Below are 20,732 nucleotides of genomic sequence, written 5' to 3' on the forward strand. Positions count from 1 at the left end.
AAATTGAAATATACCAAAAATTAAAAACGGACATACGGGTAATAAAAATAATGATGAATCATACGAATAATAAAAAAATGAAAAAAAACAAAACTTAAACCAGGATAATGGAAAAATAATACAAATAAATATTAAACTGTATTAAAATTTAAATCTAATTAAAAAATATAAAAAGAATAATAAAACCAGGACACGTTCAATCAGTGATTCAATATCATATTTTAATTTTTCAGTGTTTTAGTATAAAAATCCCACCGGCCTGCCGTCGGCTGGTTTCTGCTCCCGTTGGCTATAACTGTGGTTTTTCCCAGAGAATCAGCTAAAGTACCAAATCTATTTACACACAACATCCACATCCAGAGGGGCCAAACAAAACAGGAAGTCTACCCATCACTACCCTGCCAAAATAAAACATCAAACGCTATCACCTCACCTCTCAGATTTAATGCTATTAATCCAAAAATAAAAAATTAAAATAAAAAATTTTTAAAAAATTAAAAAAAAAAAAATCACAAAACAACAGAAGAGGAAGGGCCTCTACATATGGCTCCTCGTGTGCCCATAGTATTTTCTTACAATACTCTCTCTATAAAGTAATGCATATACAATTTCTCCTTTACAATAAATTAGTACAGGCACATTCTCTTCCCTCCTACAGTTGACTGTAGGTCAGTTCAGGTGGAAAAGATGATTCTGTGACATTTTACAGAAGACTTGAACTCATCACAGCACACAAACAGAAAGGCCGAAAACCTGAAAAAAAAGACAACTAAAAAAACAAAACAAAAACCCCCACATTAGTGGGAAACTTGTGGGCAGCAGATTTTTTTTGGTTTTGGTGTGAATGATGCACTTTAGGCATTTTAAACTTTGAGAGCATCTATATAGATTTTATATAAATATGTACAAACAAAAAAAGTAGTCCAGTAAAAACATTTAGGTAAAATAAAAAAAATAAAAAATAAAAAATGCATGGAGACATGCAAACACACAAACAAAATTAATGCCAAAGACGAGAGAACTTGAAGCTTGAGAACTCAATAACTTACAAAAACCGTAAAAAAGGAGCTGAAATAAAAATGATCAATACAGTATGCATGTTTATTTTTTTCTCTGTAGAGATAGCACCAGAATAAAGGCCGACACCGTGAGTGCCGGCGAGGACGTGGATCATCACCTCCAACTGTATAAATATCTGAACACCATGTACCAAAACAAACTGAGGGAGTGAATAAATTAGTGTCAGGCCTTGTACAGGATATTTACAGGAGCTGCTGCAGTCACACGCACACTGATGGACATTTTTGTGGCAGTAACATTGTTGCAGCAGTCTTGCAGCACATTTAAGGAGGTCAGAGGTCAAACTCTGACACATTCAACAGGTTTAGACCCGTGATTTTTCGGTCCTCACAGCCTCGATTTGAGTTTCTTTTTCCTTTCAACTTTTTGCACCCGCTAACCGAGTCGTTTTCATTGCATAGCTCTTTGACAAAACAAGATGGCCGTCACAAGCTACAGTATTTCGTGGGGGGGAAGAGATGTGCGGGGAGACATGAAAACGAACCGGTTCCAGTTAGCAGGAAATGGTAAACATGACAAGTGTGTGTTTGTTGTGCGTATGAGACAGAAACTAAATGTCTCTGCTGTGACGGTGTTCAAAACAAAAAGCTGAAAGGGCAAAGACAAGAGATGGATGATGGGAGGATTTCAGAGGTGGTGATGGGGGTTAGTTCGTGACGGCGCGAGTCTGGCGCTCGGCTCCAGCTCGCCGCTGACACAGTTCAGGTGGTTCATGGCTCGGTCGAAGGCGAGCCGCACAGCTTTTCGGACGCAGGAGGAGCGAGCCTCTGTCAGCTTGATTTTGTCGAGCGTCTGGTTGATCCCGAAGGGAGCCATCTTGGATCTAGGAAGCCATTGCCTGAGGAGAGAGAAGACAGAGGTCAGTGTGTAACTGGAAGGACGGAAAGCTACTCCTCACTCCAGACTACATCAGTGACCTCACAGCTTGTAACTGCTCCTCGCTCCTGGACTAAACAGTGATGCTGCATTTAGTTCATACTGCTCCAGTCTCACTGCAGTGTTGAATATGTGCACACAGCTTTGTATAAAATACTAATGTCAATAACTACAGACCTGATGCTTTACAGAAAAAACTGCTGAGAAAATTCTCTAACAACTGAATACATTTCTTTAAATCAACAAACTTTAAAATCAATGTTTTGACAAATTCCAATCCAAGGCATGTTCAATTTCACCCCCATCACTGTATTAAGATCCTAAATGACATTCGCATCAACACTTTTTATTTTTCTACAACTACACTATGCTTGTAAAAAATATAATTAAATATTTATTACCACACATTCATTTGAATCGAGGGTCTAGGGAAAGAGGGTGTTGTTATGTATGTTGTACAGATAGCAAAGCCCCTTGAGGCAAATTGTGACATTGGGCTGTATAAATGAACTTGCCACATTTATGTTGATGATACATTTGTCTTTCCCCAGATGACTATATGACTCAGCATGTCAGTGCATTAAACAGTGACTGGATGTGCCTGAATTATCTCTTGCTAAATAAAAGACACAACTGAAGTGATGATCTTTGTTGCCCAAAATGAAAAACACAAAATCATTGCACACATTAACTCCTTATCTTTGCAAACTGAGAGGCCAGATGTTTGGGTGGTTTCTTGAACTCAGATCTAAATTTTACCAGTTGTATTAAATCAATCACTGTGCCGGCCTTTTATCATCTTTTAAAAAAATATAGCTATAGTAAGAGGACTCATGTCAAAGCAGGATCTTGAAAAGCTGATCCATGCATTCATCTCGAGCAGTCGTTTCTCAGGTCTACTAAAAGAAATTCTAAATTAAAATGCAGCTGCCAGAGTTTTAACAAAGACAAAGAAACAAACACATTACAGCCCTGCTTTATTTTTGTCTTTTTAGGCAGATTATTTCCACACTTTAACTCTTTTTTTTTTTTTAAATGAGTCGGTGAGTTCCTCACCAGCTGCGCTTGCTGTCGAAGAAGTGGACGAGGAAGAGTTTCTCTGCGGACCTGAACTGCATCCGCTCTCCGGCTTTGAGAACGTCCAGGGGCGGCTGGGGAAGCTCCTCCCCGTTGTGCTGACACACCGTCCTCCGCGCTCTGGGGTCCATGATCTGCAAAGGCCAAAAAACAGAGAGGGATGGAGACTGAGTGAAGCGGCCTCCTCACGACAACAGTGTGGAGTATATTCTGGTGGCAGCGGCCGCACAGAAGAAGCCCGCACTCAGAGACACAAGCATGCAAGGCCGAGTCGAGCCGAAAACGCTCTGAGCGAAGCGGCCGACTCCACACACACCAAGCAGTCCATGATCGGCCAGCTGGAAGCTCCCGCATGGCTGTGAGCACAAATCACGAGCTACAGCACGCACAATGGCAGAGGGGCAGATGGGTAATGAGACACAGAGGGGACTAACACTCACTCACCAGGGCGGGGTAGGAGGGATATCCACTACATTTAGCCCAAACTAGTTTAAGAGGCTCCAGAACAAATGGAGAAGCAGCGGTGGGCTTCCACACCTCTACAGGAACAACAACAATCACGTTATCAAGTATTCACTGCAACAGACAGAGCACAAGCAGTCTAAACACACAGCCACACACGCACACACACATCCAGTCTGAACACAAAGCCGTGCACACAAGAGAGGAGCTGAACACACACGCACACACACACAAAACCAATCTGAACACAAAGCCATGCACACAAGAGAGGACACACACGTTTTTTAAAGATTACCTTCAAAAAACAGTGATTGGATATTGTTTGCTGATGGTATGAACCTATAATTCACTGAACCCACAGAGAAAATAACGGACTTAACTTCACTTCCACCATGTCCATCATAGGTTTCCTGTTTCTAGACTCTTTGTTCATTTACCGCTTCCTTCACGGCTTAAACCTCCATTAGTGTGGCGAGGTGGGAGGTAAAATGCCATTTTAAAGATTTTCTTTTAAAATACTTATACATCATCTCAAAATAATAACCCACTTCACTGCTCTTTGGGTCACACGGGTAGAACGGTAGACAAAGTGAAGTAAGGGAGCGATAAATAAAAAACTATTTTTGCTAGCACATAAACAGTATAAGTTTAGTAAATGTCTTCAGCAGACAGAGAGAAGAGTTGACCAATCAAAGCGTGCCAAGCCGTTTCATGCGCATTCATCAGATGGCACTCGACTCACCCGAAGAGATCTTGGCAGCTTTGGTGAACTCTCCGTTCTCGATGCAGGTCCTCAGAGTGCTTTTGTCATCCACGGTGCTCCGTCGGGCTGCCGTCGGCCGCCCCTTACCACTTTTAGACACAATGACGGTGCTGAAAGAGACAAGAGTTAAGCTAGATAAGATAAACTGTTTATTGTACAACAAGTAGTTCCGACCAAGCAATCTGATTGGTCAACTAGACATTTAGAACGTGCTCAAATCAGCATGACACAACACCGGGCTCATCACTAAAAATATTACTCCACCAGGTGCTAGCAAACAGTTTTGTGATCACAGTGAAAATGTTGTTTTTGAAAGGTTAAACGCCAACATGGATTGATGCAGAACATTTCGTTAGATAAAAACCATGTTGTAAATGTTTTTTCAATACATTTTGACTTTACAACGCTCTGAAGTTATTGGAAATGTTTCACGTGGAAACTGTTCCGCCTTGATGTTCCGGCTTCCTCCATCAGCTGCGCAGGTGAGTCGGTGACACGACGCTACTAGCTTAAAAATACATGTGAAGTTCGTGGACGTAGTAATTAAATCTGTCCATGGAAAAAAAAAAACATTTTCAGCAGATATCTTAGTTACAACAAAATCGAGCTAGCAAGGCAGTTTTGTGTTTATATGTGTGGTATTTATTCGGTTTGGGAAATCCCACACTCTAAAAAGGCATTAGCTCAAGTTTTGTTGAGATTAAAAACTACATTATATGTAAAAATATACACGTGGGAAACAAATCATGTGTGGTCCAAAACCAAAGTTTAAGACCTTCCAGTATAGAGCAGTGTGTTATAGAGAAATTCTGTTTTCATACAACTGGGGTCTTATTTTCACAGTGTTCGCCATCATTCCTATCACATCACTGTGTTCCCAGATCTCAGCTATTAGCGTGGTCAGAAGTATGTTATCATTACTGATAGAAATGATGGACAAAACTATTCAAATAAGTCCCAATTTGGAATAAACTGGAACTTTGTATTATTGGTAAACTGCATGGCTCTAGATATTTCCTCCTGAACTCACCTTGTGCTGCAGAGGACGCTGCCGCTGGAGGAGATGCTCGACTCGGAGGCACAGCGCCGGCGAGGCTCAAGCAGGCGAGGAGACGGTGAGATTTCCTCCTCCTCCACCACAAAACCGTTAGCTATTCCTGAAGAAAAAAAAAAAAAAAACACAGGAAACTTGTCAGTGTAGTGTAGGGTTATGGGTTAGGGTACAATAGTGCCCTGATTATTAAAATTATTTCTTTAACATTTAAGTTAACATTTTGTCACTGGGTAGATTTTTTTGCTGTGATTTTACTCTGGAATCAAAACATGACACCTGTTCTCTGAGTGAGTACCTGTGCCGAGGCGTTTTATCGGCGACTCCTCGTCCTCCTCCTCGCCGTCAGCGCTGCTGCTGCGTGTTCTTTTCTTCGGCAGGAGGAGTGTCTCCAGTCGAGGGATCACCACTGACAGGAAGGTTTTGGTGCCCATGGGCAGCGGCGACACAACGGATGCCTCTTGGCTCTTGGGTGGTTTCTGGGGGCTGGCGCTCTCGGACTTGTGGAAGAGGGTGTTGGTCCGTCGGTTGCAGGCGCCAGAGGCTTCGGTCTGGAGGTCGCCGTTGAGGAGCAGCGGGTCCGGGATGTGCCCATTGGGAGCATCCAGGGGCACTGAGGTAGACGTGTCGGTGTCGCCATCGAGCTCCATGGGAGTATGGTCCATGCTGGGTTTGACGGCCTTCAGAGTTGGCTGCTCCGAGTCGCTGGGAGAGGTGTCGAGCTGCGACAGTGAGGTTAACAGCTCTAATGTTGGCGGAGGTAAAGACTTCTCCTGTGGCATGCAGGGTTCTGCCAGGGTTTCAGGTAGTGGTTTCTCCTCTGACTCGGGGGGGGTCGGCTCGGGCTCCGGGGTGGCAGGCGGCGGCGTTGGGAGGGACTTCTTCAGGCTCATCTCGCTGCGGACCTCCATGATGGTCTTCTTGAGCAGTTTGAGCCTCTTGCTGCGGGACGGGCTGTGCTTCATAGCCGTGCTCAGGTCGAGCTTCTCCAGCAGCTCCTTCAGCTGATCCTCCAGAGGGGTCAGCTGACGGTAGGCGGGGCTCAGCAGGCGGTCCACTGAGAGAGAGAGAGAGAGAGTCACATGATGATATCTTCATTACATCACTCCAGCACTTTCATTTCAACTGCTTTAACCTCCTACACTGTAAGTGACACTTAAACTCTCCTCAATGCTTATAAGTCAAATAACACATCAGCTGCTTTCATTTCTTACACTTTCAGCTTTTACTCTACAACTGTTAGTTCAATGACTAGCGCTTACATGTTAACAATTCAACTGCCTACAGGGCTTTAACTTGAAATTTCAGCCATTACACTTCAACTGACAACTCAGCTCATGTCACTGCACACACTTCAACTCCTTTAAGTGCTTCAACTAAAAGTGCAACTCCCATACAACACTTCACATGGAAGGTATTCACATTTTAAGACATTTTAATCTGTTTAAAGTGTTTGCACCTGCAATTTTCAACACAAGCAAACACACTTAAAATTTCTTCTGATATTTTAGCCATTTCTAGTTTTACAGTCCATTCGTGGTCGTACAGTGGCGATACAGTGGAGCTTCTATCTTTAACAAATGATCTTTGGTTAGTATAGACACCTGCTGTAAAGACTTAATTTACCAAACAACAGCCAGAAGTTTCATTTTAACTGTTACGGAACTAACGTTAATTATTTACAGCTGATGTAATCACTGATCATCTACAACAAGCCTCAGGGGAAATTACTTGACTTTTAACTAGTTTTTTTAAAACTAATTTCTAGATTAATCATTAGTTGTTTCGTCCAAAAAATATGCCCAAAACAAGTTGGGAGAACTCTTCTTAAAACTGTTTCTGACCAGCAGCCCAAACACAAAGAGATTCAGTTTACAATGTGCAACACATAAACAACAAATCTTCACAGCGAAGAAACTGGAACCTGACCATGTTTGGAGATTTTTTACTGGAAAAAAAAGACAAACGGTTAATCAATTATCAACACTGTCATTTTCTGTTTTTTAAATGGTCAATCGATTTACCTTCCTCCCAGGTGAAGGGGGGTGGCACCTCCAGTTTTGGGGCTTCGGGAAGATGCAACCCGCTGGGGAAGTCGAAGCCGATTCTGTCGGCCTCTCTGCGTGCCCTGCGGAGGATGACTCCTCCGTGGTCCAGCATTCGCTGAGCTGCCTTGTAGAAAAACGTGTCCTTGGCGTTGTACGACATGCAGTTGGCGATGATGAGGTTGAAGTCGGTCTCGAACTCCTCCAGACTCCTGTAGTCGTGAGCGTCGATGCGTTTCCTCATGGTGGAGAAGTCCATGGGGTTCTTGATGTGGTCCAGGTAGTCAGGAACCTGCAGGAGACAGGGGACACGTTGGAAGCTGTAGATTGTCTGAGAAGATTTACAGGGATTCACTATCGTTTCAGACATCATTTCTCTCATCTTAAGACGACCTTGAGGTATGATGGAAAGCTTCAAAAACTAGTAAATGAACCTTTGAGCTTAGGTCATTCTTACATATATTGTTTACAAAAGGTCAAGATTGAACTCTCCACAACATACATTAACATGAATATATGTAACAGTAATATATTTCTGTTTGTGGTTTATGAGGCGTTCAGGAGTTCTCAGCATGCCACTGTGTTCAGAATGTTAAAAGGGCCGACAGCGTTTTTGTCATGGTGTTTTTTCCAGGTATGGGACCACAGTGAGGGTTTCATTACTACAAGTTTTTACTTTTCACAAGGTTTTACAAAGTAGTCATTGTCTAGTTATAACATTGTGGAGCAGCCATCACGTTACAAGTTAATTGTCGTCAGTCCATATTGTTATTTTATCTGCTCTACTTAATCACACCTGAGACATAACAACAAACCATTTCATTCATGCAATGTAACAATTACTGCAAAATTTTTGCACACCAGAAAGTCTTAGACAGGTTAGTTGGCTAAAAAATATCTTCCACGCTGTCCATAAACTCACTTTATTAATGTTTCACTCCACAGACCTTCAACAGGTAAAAACTGCTAAAAACAGTAAATTCTACCTGATGCAGAATTTCTTAATTCTTTCACAAACTGACAACAAGTGTTGAAAACTGTCACAATCTATTTTTGATTAAAATTTAACCAAGTGATGACCAAGCATTCATTAGCTGACCTTGCTAGCAATGTCAACACTTCCTGTGGTTGTTTCACAATAAAGGTCTACCCCTGCCTTTGCATTAAAACACATGCAGGAAGTGATGTGTTAGTATCAACTGTAGCTCTATCTTTAGCTTACAGCAGCAAATGAACAGGGCTGAGAAAAAAAAAGTCAGTTGGGCTCCAGGTATGACAATACAGATAAATAAGGCAAAATGATACATAGGGTATCACCTTGGCACCACACCTGAATGAATGCAGTGGAAAATATGTAAATGTATACATGCATTGACTAACTAGCTATAAACCTGGTGATCTTGGATAAAGTTACATTATCAAAATCCAGATTTGTTGCACATTTAAAAACCTTTCCTGGACATTATGGAACCATAGCAGTATCACAGTGTTATTGATGGATAGTAAAGCAGACCTCCTTGATGCTGACGGGCTGAGCGAAGATACTGTACTGGTCCTTCTCCTGCAGCTGACTGAGCACAGCTCTCAGCAGGATGTTGAAGGGGGTCAGCTGGACCTCCAGCACCGACTGCTGATGCTTCATCTGACGGGAGAACACACAGCCAAACAGCTCAGCATGGACACTAACCCAAAGCTTCAATACACGTGAACAGGTCAGTGTTTACAAACCTGACTATGTGTTTGTGCTGAACGTCAAGTGAATTTGTGTCACTTTCTTTGTGTGAATGTTACTGTTTTTGCGATCAGTGTTTATTTGTTACAAACAGCCAGTGACAGTCAGTGCATTGGGTGTTTCAGGCAAATAAAAAAAAATTACACAAACAGTCGAGAGGTCAAATTTGTGAGCAAAACACATTCTGTCTAAACACACCAGAACACAAATCCAACTTATCATTGAAACTTGGGAGGTTTTTGGTGAAACTGACAGCAACTATGGACTAAGCCCACACACGCTTTGAATTATGTTGTTATATTTATCGCAATATGGCCAAGTGCAATATCCAAATCACAGAAGCTGCAATTTTTTGATAAAAAGGTAAAATGTGTGACAAAACAGCATTATAATGAAGTACTGAAGTGCTGCAGAGATGCCCTGGCCTACAAATCTTGTTCTCCAGATGTAAGAAAACATGTTTGTTTGATACAGACCTCAACAAATGTCACATCATTGTGATTTTAATATTTGTTTTCAGTGAAAATAAAAATTTTGATGCACAAAGGATCATTCCCACTAATCGTAATATATCTGTCAAAATAATCGCAATATTATTTTTTTACCATATCATGCAACCCTACTCCCAAGTCTATGTCACGCCGCTTGGGTTGCAGCTCAAAGAATAAGGCTAAAATGATCATAAACGCTATAATACATCTAAGCAACACATTCATTTAATGGAATACACAAATCTTCCTACCGTCTTATAATTTTTAGGTTATTTTAATTCTTAACTATTGAGTTCCATTATACTTTATTGTTGATGCTGCACTTAAATCTTGCACTGCTCTATTTTAAGTTTTAATTCACCCATTGCTTTACATTTTATCCTTGGTGTCTAATTTATGGTTTTTAATCATCCGTTGTTTTTAAGTTTTACTCCTCTTTTATTCCCTATGCCTGCCTGTTTATTCACAGGCAGGCATAGGGAATAATTTTTATTTTTGTGTTTAGTTGTAAAGTACTTGGTAATGCTGGTTTTGATCAGTGCTATACAAATAAACTTTATTATTATTATAAATGTAATTGTAGTCAGACCTACTCGTGTCCTAATGATGGGGCAGTGATATTATAACTTAGGCATTCACACAGTCAGCGATTTTTTGCCAGCTGTGTTTAACTTCTTCGTATTTGTCTAATATTATATTTTGCTCTTCGTCTCCTGCTGCCAGTAGACTTGTCCATGTAGTCATATGCTACAAACGCCACCCCTTTTATGTGAACGCACTCATGACTAGATTGGGAAAATCTGGGCTGACTGATCGTGTTGATAACCACCGTGCCTGCATAGTGTGATCGCGGTTGCTAGGGTTAGTGAAGCCAGATAACGAAAAGATATCCTGGGTATGTTAAACTTGCTTCGTAGTACAGGCCCCTGGGCTTTCTGTGTGAAGTGGCTGGTTGGCGTTTCTGTTTGGCAGGTGGTTGGAAATTAATATATACAGACAGGAAACCTATTGTCATTATTTATAGATTTTGCTTGAGCTAGAGAAACAGAAGCAGTAAATGATGAAATGACTCTACCTCCTCCCTCTTCAGCTTCTCTCTCTTCCTGATGAGCTCCAGCAGCAGGCGAGCTCTTTCCAGGTCGTGGCGGAGGCGGTGCCACTCCTTCAGCTGCTCCTTCAGCGCCTTGTTCGTTTCCACACAGTCCTGCAGAAAACACACAAACTTCATTTCAGTGAGAACTACATTAAAAAGGATAATGCTCCACTATCAGAAGCCATTGAGTGTCAGCAGCACTGACCATCTGCTTGGCTTTGGACGGCTGAGGGTTGGCCTGCAGCCGCCGGATCAGCGGCACGTTGTTCCTCGACTGCCTCTTCTGCACCCAGTAGCTCAGCACCCGCTCAACGAACAGACGCTTCCTCTGAACCGCCACCTGGTTCAGAATGGTGTCGAAACTGACCCACGGGGAAACAGAAGGAGATATTAAATCAATAAATACTCATCATTTGTTTCATTCAGTATTCAGAGGGGATAACCTGAGCAGAAACACAAGCTAAGGAGCACTATATTTTTGGTCTGTGCCTTTACATCTGTAATAGATTGCACTCAGTAATCTCTCTGATCGTTGTGTTTCTCTTTAGTGATATCACCGTGTTACAGATATTAACTTACAATGTTATTACTGATAGAAATGATGGACAAAATAAGACCCAAGTTGTACTAAACCACAATTAACCATATTAATGCAAAGTTATTCAATTGTCAAGGTTCTCTTAGCTAAGCTAGACTGACTGTTACTAATGTTGACATACTAGTGTGCACTGCAGGTCTTAATGGGTCTAGAATTGTGGAACAGGCCTATGGAAAACCTTATTGAACATGACGTACATCAATTAATTTTAAAAAATCTGGACCTGGAATCAGGTCTCAGTCTGAGTGGACTGAACTGAGTGGACCAGTGAAAACCACTAGTGTGCACTGAACTGCAGTAATACTGGATCAGGACGCTGGGAAAACAAAAACTTGATCACTTGATCATTAATTATTGATGTAGCTGAAGTTCAACAGACTTGAGTCGACTGAGCATTGATTAATAATTAATGTGAGAGATGCATTCTGGGAGTCCTGGTTGCCTGCCTACCTCGAAGCGGTGATACTGGGCCCAGAGTTGGTGGGGGTCTCAGGTTCAGGATCTGGTTCGGGCTCCGCTCTCTTACTCTTCTTCTTCTGCCAGCCCTTGGCTCGGGCTTTCCCCCTCTTGTCGGCCCTCTTGTGGCAGGCTCCGTTTTTCGGGTGCGACTCCTCGTAGATGTTGAGCGGTCGGCGGTCGCAGCCTTCAGGCGTGTGGCTGCAGCAGTAAGCGGTCTTTTTCACAGAGAAGCTGGTGGCGCCGGATGCCGTCACCTCTTTGACAGGCTCCATTTTCATGTAGAAGCCGGCCTTCTGGGCGCAGCTGACGTGGAAGGCGGTGTAACAGTTGATCTTATCGCACTGGATGCACGCTCCGACACCCTTCTCTTTGCACAGGTAACAGGTGAGCTTCCAGCGCGCTGGCGGGATATTGCGGACGCCATCGATGGGCTCGATGAAAACCGTGTCAGAGAAGCCGACCTCAGGCACCCACAGAGCGCACGCTACATGGCCCCAGCGGTCGTCGTCGGTCTTCTTCAGGGCTCCGCCTCGGTTAGGACAGAAGACGCACTCAGCGGGCCGCGACGGACACTGCAGGCAGTGGCGGCACAGCCACTGGCCCTCGGGAATGTACGGCACGCCGTAGCACTCCTGGTGCACGGCAATGTTGCAGGAGTCGCAGAAGAGGATGACGTTACTGTCGGCTCCGTCTCCATCCATGCAGATGCAGCAGACAGCGTCCTCGTCCACCAGCGACTGCAGGTCGCTCTGACCCTGCGTGGCTGAATAAGACTCCTTTTCGAACCGGTCCATGAGGAACTCAAACAGGTTATGCGACACCTGGCTAATGCCCTCGCTCTTCCTCTTCTCGTTGATTAGCTCCAGCCAGGCATAGTCCTCCTCGTCCATGTCGTACTCCACCTCCTCGTCCAGCTCCTCCGCCGTCCTCTCTGTGTATTTGTAATACGCCGTCGGCCTCCTCGGCACCACTGGCAGATTGTATTCAACCGTTCTAACCTTTGGCTCCAACAGGCCACTGGCACTGCCGTGCGTGCCGATGCCGCCGTGCGAGGCCGTGAGCGCCGCATTCTTCTTCTGTTGGTTGTTTTTGAGGCGCACAGAGCGCACCAGGACCTGCTGGGGCTTCTCATTGTTCTCCTTGTTGCTGTTGCACTCCATGATCTCCTGAGCCGTGGGGTCGTCATCGGTGATGACGTCCAGCTTGTCGTAGATGCTGAGCCGGTGCACGCGGCCGTCCACCTCCAGCTCCACTATTCGCTGAGCCTGTGCATATGTCAGCGTCTCCCTATTGGGCGACGGCTTGATGGGAGAGGAGTCCCTTTTCAGCACCGCCGGGCGGTGATGTCGACCTTTTTTCTTCATTTTGAAGTCGTAAAGACCCTGAAAACGGAACAGGTGAAACAACAATCAGTGACTCGCTGACGTGATGTTGTGGCAGCAGCTACTGAATGACGATGTTTTTTCATGACATTAACTCACCCTGTGAAGCAACAACCGGCACACAGAGCAGTGTGTGTTGGATCTAACAGAACCTGTACTAATGATTAACAGCCTTAACCCTCAATGGTGCCTTACAGGATTAATGTCGGGCAGTTAGTGTGTTTCTACAAGTATATCACCACCTCTTCCAGTCTTCAATCATAGAGGACCAGAGAAATATGTAGAAATAAAATACACAACTTCAAATCTCTGTGAGTCAGTCATTTTAGTTACAGTGTTTTAAATACTTGTTCCCAGGGTCCCGTTTAAAGAAGTGTTATGGATTTCAATGAGCTGCCTACAACATTTCAACATGTACACGACAGACTGTTAACCTGCAACACCATTTTCTATTGAAATAAAATCTGATACGAAAACTATTTCCAATACTTTAATACTTTTAAAAGAGTTTCCTGGTTTAAATCAGGAACTATTCAATCAAAGAATGTCAACAAGACTCAGAATCTGACCATGGTTTTGATGCAAACTTTCGATACTAGAGGCTACAGACAAATTTCAGTCCGTATTAATAAAGTATTGAGGTTTGATACCCAGCCATAAACAACATACAAAACTATTCAAAAGAAATCAGCAGCTCGCCGTCAGCACCTTTCTATAAGAGGGTTCCCAGATGAGCGTGAGACCCCTTGATTTGTGATCTGTACAAAAACAACAACAACTGTAACAAGTCTAAAAGAAGCGCTGTGTCTTTTTCAGTTCATGGTAGGGCTTGGTTTGGTATTAAAAGTTACTAATGTTTGAGTGTTGACTCAAGTTTCAAAATGCTTGCATTTGAGAAGCTGGAAATATCCAATGCTTGGCATTTTTTGCTTAAAAATGACTTGAATGATTAATTGATTATCAAAACAGACTATTTTTTTTTGTTAATCGACCAGTCAATTAATTTGCTAATCTTTTCAGCTCTACCTAAAACCACCTCTGTATGTAGAGTTATTATTCATATAATATTTATTGCCTAAGTAAAACAGATATGTTTATGTTTGCATATCTTTGTATCTGTAAGCAGCAGCATCCTGTACATTTGTTTTCTGCACTGTGTATTATACCATTGACAGCTACTGAAAAAACAGACATGAATCCCATGTTTGTAACACTGGCGCTGCAACTATTTTTATTCAAATTAATGAATCCATTATTTTTTCGATTAACTGATTTTGATTTATACAATGTCAGGAAAGAGTGAAAATGTCCATCACGGTTTCCAAGAGCCCAATTTGACATATTTAAATGTCCAGCTTTGTCTGACCAACACTACAAAACCAAAAGATATTCAGTTAACTCCCATAGAGGACAAAGAAACCTGAACCTAAAGAATGTCTGGAATTTTGCTTAGTAAATCATTTTAACAATTATTCGCAAAATGTCGCTGATGTCGTTGCTAAACGATTTTACGACGAATCATTGATTGTGTGTATCCTCCTGTAACGTTACATTTGTTCTTGGTCAATACAGTTGATTCCAACCCTCCTCTGTTGTGCAACTAAAACAGTAACTATGCAACGGCATTTATACCCTCACAGGCACACATGGGACATGTGCAGCTTTAATGTAAGAGATCAACATGCTTACAGTTGGCTGCTGAATGTAGTTACAGTACAGGGGGCGGAAACACACTGATAACGTTCACGGGATGAATGAAATGTGCCGAGAGCATCACGCCTTCACACCGACTACAGCGAGCCTACGGCGGGCACAGCTAGCCTGCCTGAAGCCGCTGAGAGCTGGTTGTTGTTGAATACCAATGCCTAACAGCAGCGGCTTCAACTCGTTCAGTCTCCGTTTGACTGTGTGCTAAACGGTGTCTGCTAGCAACGGCTATCGTTAGCTCCGCTCAACCTTACCACAATGTTGATCTGTGTGATTAATCGAACCTGCTTCAAAGTTATTAACCAAATACAGGTCTGTTACAAAAAAAGACGACCAGGCGGTGTCCTCCCATCAGGCGACGGCCTTTCCGGTCGCCGGTTAAACGCATTAGGACACTCCGTCCACAAACTGGGCTAACGTTAGCCTGCTAGCATTACATCTAACTGAGGGGGGAGGAAATATGGCGACCAACACAACAAGAAACTGCCTTGATTGGAAAAGGTGGCTTTTCCTCAGAGCAGCGCTGATTGCTTTTGAACGTAAACCTGTCCAGACTGTAGGGGGATGATATTAAAAAGGTGAGGACAGAGTGAGGCTGAACTTACCTCGGTATTTTCACGAATTCAGCTTATAAAAACAGCAGCAATGGCGGCGCGGCCTGTGTAGCGAAGCGGCAGTTAAATCCACATTCAGTCCGCTCATCCAACGGCGGCCGCGGCTCGCGCTGAACCGAGTTAAACTTGAAAGTAACCGACAGGTATCCAGGGCGACGGAGCCGGTTTCAGGTTCTATACTTTGATCAGGATAAATACTGATCGACAGGACTGTTAAAAGGCAGTTGGAAGTGGCAGAGCTCAGCAGCTGCCCGAGCTTCTCTTCCCCCAACAACAATGCGGTTGTGTTGAGCCTTTACGCCGTGACGTCACCGCGTACAAACGAAAACCAGGAAGTAGCTCCGGCTTTATTTTGGGTTGGGTTGGGTTGGGTTGGGTTGGGTTGGGGGGGGGGTCATTGACAGTACAATTACTACTATTTGGAACAATACATGTATTCTAATTAATACTGTATTTTTCAGAACTTGAATGTTTAAAGGTTTTGGTCTGTGGGACCAGGTAAATCGACAGGTGGGGGATTTAAAGGATCAAACTGGTGTTACTCTACATTTTTGTTAAGGTCAGCTGCCATGGAAATACTCAAATCAACAATGCCTTAATCCATCTCTCAATACTTTTTGACTTCCCTACCATGTCTGCGGCACACAGCCCCAAGCCCATTGGTTCCTACTGGAGACGTAAATCTTTTAAACCTGTATTGAAGTTACATAGTTGTTCGTTGAAATTAAGACTTTTAGTTAATAATGGAACCTCACACAGTTTTGATAAGATAAACAAACTCTTAACCTGTTTAAAGTGACCTTTAATACTTCAACTCCAGCACTTTTACATTAAAGTCACTTTAAAGCTCAGTAGAGGCACCTTCCTGCAGAACGTGAGCGGGCAGGTGTTTTTTCTTACTTTATTTTATTAGGCTTAATCCAGGCGGGTAATTCTTAGTAGTAAAGAAAATGTATAAATGGTCAATAGCTCCAAAACTAAACTAACTTACAAGCCAAAGTCAGCAGCATTAAACACTAAATGGCAGCAAAATGGGTTTTTTTATTTCACATAGGTTGTTTTTTGTACTACGTTTTCAGACAAAAAAATAATTCAGCGTTTAATCACTCTTAAAATAAAACTCATGAAAACCATGATGCTGGCTCGCCTCCAAGAAATCACTTTTATTTTTAAAATATAAAATGTTTACAATTCCTCAGCCTGGTGGATGAAGGATCTGTCACAAAATACTCCACATAAAGTCAGACAAAACAATAAAAACATACTCCTCCGATTGGAAGAACATCCATTAATAGCGATAGGTCCAGAGCATGTTTAGCCTAGTTTAGCACAAAGACTGGAGGCATGACGAAACTGCATGTAAATGTAGGACAGCAGTTTCCCCCTGCTTCCAGTCCGGACTGTTCCTTTAACGATAACTCTGTCCTCTGGTGGGTTTTTTTCACCAATCAGCAGCAGTCAGACTGATCAGGTGGACTCGGCTCCGTCTCATCTTGACTCTGTTTGGGACTGTTGGACAGAGCGTCCTCTCGGGACAGCAGGTTGTTTTTGCGGAGGTGGCAGGCCTGCTGGTAGGGGGGGCGTATGGGCGGCTGGGTGGGGGGGGTGTACTGATACGGTTTACCAGCATCCAGCTAAAGACAGAAAACAATTAGAAAAATGGACACCAAACAGGTGTGAGATTGTGTTTGTGTGAAGAAAAGAAAAACACTACAAAAACTACAATAAGTACATGCATCACTTTGAAACAAGAATCCCTTAAAATACTTCATCCTTAATTTACCCCTGAAAAACACACCAAACACCTTAATCTACATCGAGGTGTTTGGTAGCCAGAGATCCTTTAATTTGGCCATTAACATGAGAAACTAAACCCCTTAATTAGAGAACCCCTTTAACAAATTAAGTAGATTTTAAGGGGCATGCAACTTCCCCCTTAATTCACACATTAATTAGAAATATTTGAGAAATCCTTTAATATTCAGTTCAAGGTGTTATTAAGGCAGGATTTTGGTTCAAGTTAGGGGTGTGAAATATTTTCACTGGCAAATTTATGATATTTTAAGGGATTCTTGAGCCCTTTTCAGACATGGAATATGTAACATTGGCTTCATCAAGCTGTTAAAGTGATGGATTTTTGTCATTCAGACAGAGGTGATTTTTACGCTTATGTTCCTTACGGCTTCATTCAGACATGACAGGACATTTACGTTAAGAGCTGAGAGAGAGAACTTAGGGAAGTTAAAAAGCGAGGATAAAGACTGTTTCCTGTTCTATCTCAGGCTGCATCACTGAAGAATTTTAAAACTTAATTTGCTGTTGAAGCCTTAGTGGCCATCATGAGTGCATCTCAGTGAAACCACTGATACGATTCCACATCATTTTCATCATTTCACATTATTATGGAGCAAATTCTGCTGTTTTAAAATGTCTGACAGTGCAGGAGCGCTGAATGACCAGTCGTTAAGTTAAGGTGTAAAAATCCCTTAAATTTATCAATCACTTAAAACCATTCCTGAATTTCCACCTTAACTGAAAAATAAAGGCTTATCTAATGTACTAATTAAGTGTGTCCTTCATGCTATTTGTTAAATTTTAAGGGGTTTCTTCCCCTTCAAAACTCTTGTTGTGCCGATTATACATCAGAATACCTTATTATATTACAATCAATTCATTTATCCATTAATTATCTCCTTAAAATCCCAGTAAAATACCTTAATTACATCATTAAAAATGAAATGGAATGGATTAAATTTCATAGTGAAAATAAATAAAGCATGACAACCACAGCAGGTACAATCAAACAGAAAATGGAATGACAACTGACTGAACCAGACTTGAACCATGTTCCAGTAAGGACCAGGAGGATGACGGGCTCACTGAGTGCATCACTGGCTACATTAACTTCTGTGTGGACTGCAATGTCCCAACCAAGACGGTCCATTGTTACCCAAATAACAAACCGTGGGTAACAAAAGACATCAAGGACATTCTAAATGCCAAGAGGAGGGCCTTTACTGATGGTAATAGGGAGGAGGTGAGGGCAATCCAGGCCGACCTGAAGGTGAAAATCAGGGAGGCCAAAGAGAAGTACAGGAGGAAGCTGGAGCGGAAACTCCAGCAGAACAATATGAGGGAGGTCTGGAGCGGCATGAAGACCATCACTGGCTTCAGACCGACTGGCAGCAGAGGAGTTGAAGGCAGCTTGGACAGGGCCAACGAACTGAATCTGTTTTTAACAGATTCGACACACCGGCTCCTGGTCATCCCCCTCTAACTCAGCTGCTGTCGGCCCTCAATCTCCTCTGAGTACTCTGCTCCCCCTCCCCATCAGGCTAACGGCCCTCTCCAGACCGACGACCCCCCCTCCCCACCTGTAACTTCTGCTGTGTGCCTGACTGCTGACCAGGTGAGAGGACAGCTGATGAGGCTCCACTCAAACAAGGCTGCAGGCCCCGATGGCGTTAGCCCCGGGGTGCTAAAAGCCTGTGCCCCCCAGCTTTGTGGAGTCCTTCAACACGTCTTCAACCTGAGCCTGAGTCTTCAAAGGGTCCGCATTCTGTGGAAGACATCTTGCCTCGTTCCTGTGCCGAAGACGCCACGTCCCAGTGGCTCCAAGGACTACAGACCGGTGGCACTGACCTCCCACATAATGAAGACGCTGGAGAGACTAGTGCTGGAACAGCTGCGGCCCATCGTCAGACCCCTCCTGGACCCCCTTCAGTTCGCCTACCAGCCCCGGCTGGGAGTCGAGGACGCCATCATCTACCTGCTTAACCGCATCCACACCCACCTGGACAGGCCGGCAAGCACGGTGAGGATCATGTTTTTTGACTTCTCCAGTGCTTTCAACACCATCCGGCCTGCCCTGCTGGGAGAGAAGCTGGCAGCGATGCAGGTGGACGCCCCCCTTGTGTCCTGGATTGTGGACTACCTGACTGGCAGACCACAGCACGTGCGGCTGCAGCACTGTGTGTCAGACAGCGTGGTCAGCAACACTGGGGCCCCTCAGGGGACTGTCCTCTCTCCCTTCCTCTTCACCATCTACACCACGGACTTCAGCCACCACACAGAGTCCTGCCACCTTCAGAAGTTTTCTGATGACTCTGCTGTGGTGGGATGTATCAGCGGTGGTGATGAGACGGAGTACAGGGCTGTGGTGGGTAACTTTGTTTCATGGTGTGAGCAGAACCATCTGCAGCTCAATGCGACAAAGTCAAAGGAGCTGATTGTGGATCTACGGAGGGCCAAGGCACCAGTGACCCGGTTTCCATCCAGGGGTCAGTGTGGACATTGTGGAGGACTACAAGTACCTGGGAGTATACTTAGATAACAAACTGGACTGGACCAAGAACACTCAGGCTGTTTACAGGAAGGGCCAGAGCCGCCTCTATTTTCTGAGGAGGCTGAGGTCCTTCAACATCTGCCGGACAATGCTGAAGATGTTCTATGAGTCTGTGGTGGCCAGTGCTATCCTGTATGCTGTTGCATGCTGGGGCAGCAGGTTAAAGGTAGCAGACGCAAACAGACTGAACAAACTGATCCGTAAGGCCAGTAACATTGTGGGGGTGGAGCTGGACTCTCTGGCGGTGGTGTCAGAGAGGAGGATGCTGGCCAAACTACACGCCATCTTGGACAGTGTCTCCCACCCGCTCCATGACGTGCTGGCTAAACAAAGGAGCACCTTCAGCGGAAGACTCATCCCACCAAAAAGCACCACAGAGCGCCACAGGAAGTCATTCCTGCCTGTGGCCATCAAACTATTTAACTCCTCCCTCTAAGGATTAGTCTGTTTGACCTTAGGTCACTAAACTGGTCATTGAGCATTACATCTCCGCCATAATTAATAATAATTGTGCAATATTCTGTTTACTCCTCAAGTGCAATATTAGTTTTCCCTTGTTAGTTTTTCTTATTTATTGTTACGGATATACCTCAATTACTCTCGACAGTACATGCACCTCCGCTTTTACTATTATTTATTACATAATTAGTGACATTGTATTTATACTGTACTTCACCATCTACCAGTAAACCCACTTGGTACTCGACACTTAGTTTATCTTATACTTATACCAACATGTTACTTAATTTATTTATTTCTGACCTGTTTATAGTGTATAATATCGTTTTCTCCTGTGTGCACTGACGTAAAGGCGAGCTACTGTAACAAAGAGTTTCCCTACGGGGATCAATAAAGTATTTCTGATTCTGATTCTGATTCTGATGTGTCTCCTCACCTGCAGAGGGTAGGTTCTGTCGGAGTCGAAGGCGCTGAGATCACCACACGCCAGGAAAGGAA

The 20,732-nt window shown here is 43.5% G+C and overlaps 2 protein-coding genes across 7 annotated transcripts in view; both read right to left on the minus strand.

Annotated features, from left to right (window-relative positions):
• Positions 1–200: 200 nt before the first annotated feature.
• Positions 201–15,729, minus strand: LOC122875000 (bromodomain-containing protein 1-like). 2 transcript variants are annotated; one of them, XM_044193659.1, is made up of 12 exons: positions 15,422–15,729; positions 11,719–13,109; positions 10,876–11,032; positions 10,653–10,781; positions 8,868–8,996; positions 7,334–7,646; positions 5,608–6,366; positions 5,289–5,415; positions 4,238–4,368; positions 3,478–3,572; positions 3,013–3,167; positions 201–1,918 (listed from the first exon to the last, which is right to left on the minus strand). In XM_044193659.1, exons 2-12 carry the CDS (start codon positions 13,089–13,091, stop codon positions 1,708–1,710), a joined length of 3,579 nt encoding a protein of 1,192 aa, XP_044049594.1. In that variant the 5' UTR covers positions 13,092–13,109; positions 15,422–15,729; the 3' UTR covers positions 201–1,707. The 2 variants fall into 2 exon arrangements, with proteins under 2 accessions (XP_044049594.1, XP_044049595.1); XM_044193660.1 differs by lacking the exon at positions 3,478–3,572.
• An 837-nt stretch (positions 15,730–16,566) lies between these two features.
• ftsj1 (FtsJ RNA 2'-O-methyltransferase 1) overlaps positions 16,567–20,732 on the minus strand; it is a 10,734-nt gene continuing 6,568 nt past the window's right edge. For all 5 annotated transcript variants that reach the window (XM_044194097.1, XM_044194101.1, XM_044194100.1 and 2 more), the window contains 2 exons: positions 20,671–20,732; positions 16,567–17,064 (listed from right to left, as the gene is read on the minus strand). The exon at positions 20,671–20,732 is cut by the window's right edge and continues 42 nt beyond it. In XM_044194097.1, the coding sequence (XP_044050032.1) occupies positions 16,879–17,064; positions 20,671–20,732 (248 nt within the window). In that variant the 3' untranslated portion in view covers positions 16,567–16,878. The remainder of the gene's footprint in view (positions 17,065–20,670) is intronic.

Source organism: Siniperca chuatsi, linkage group LG4 (genome assembly GCF_020085105.1).
Source record: "Siniperca chuatsi isolate FFG_IHB_CAS linkage group LG4, ASM2008510v1, whole genome shotgun sequence".
In the NCBI taxonomy this organism is placed as follows: Eukaryota; Metazoa; Chordata; class Actinopteri; order Centrarchiformes; family Sinipercidae; genus Siniperca; species Siniperca chuatsi.

Excerpts from the sequence above, each read along its gene's own strand:
- LOC122875000 (XM_044193659.1), bottom strand. The coding sequence starts at position 13,091 with ATGAAGAAAAAAGGTCGACATCACCGCCCGGCGGTGCTGAAAAGGGAC. Across the intron at positions 10,782-10,875 it reads CGTCCAAAGCCAAGCAGATG|GACTGTGTGGAAACGAACAA; the intron begins GTCAGTGCTGCT and ends TGTTTTCTGCAG. Across the intron at positions 5,416-5,607 it reads GATAAAACGCCTCGGCACAG|GAATAGCTAACGGTTTTGTG; the intron begins GTACTCACTCAG and ends TTTTTTCTTCAG.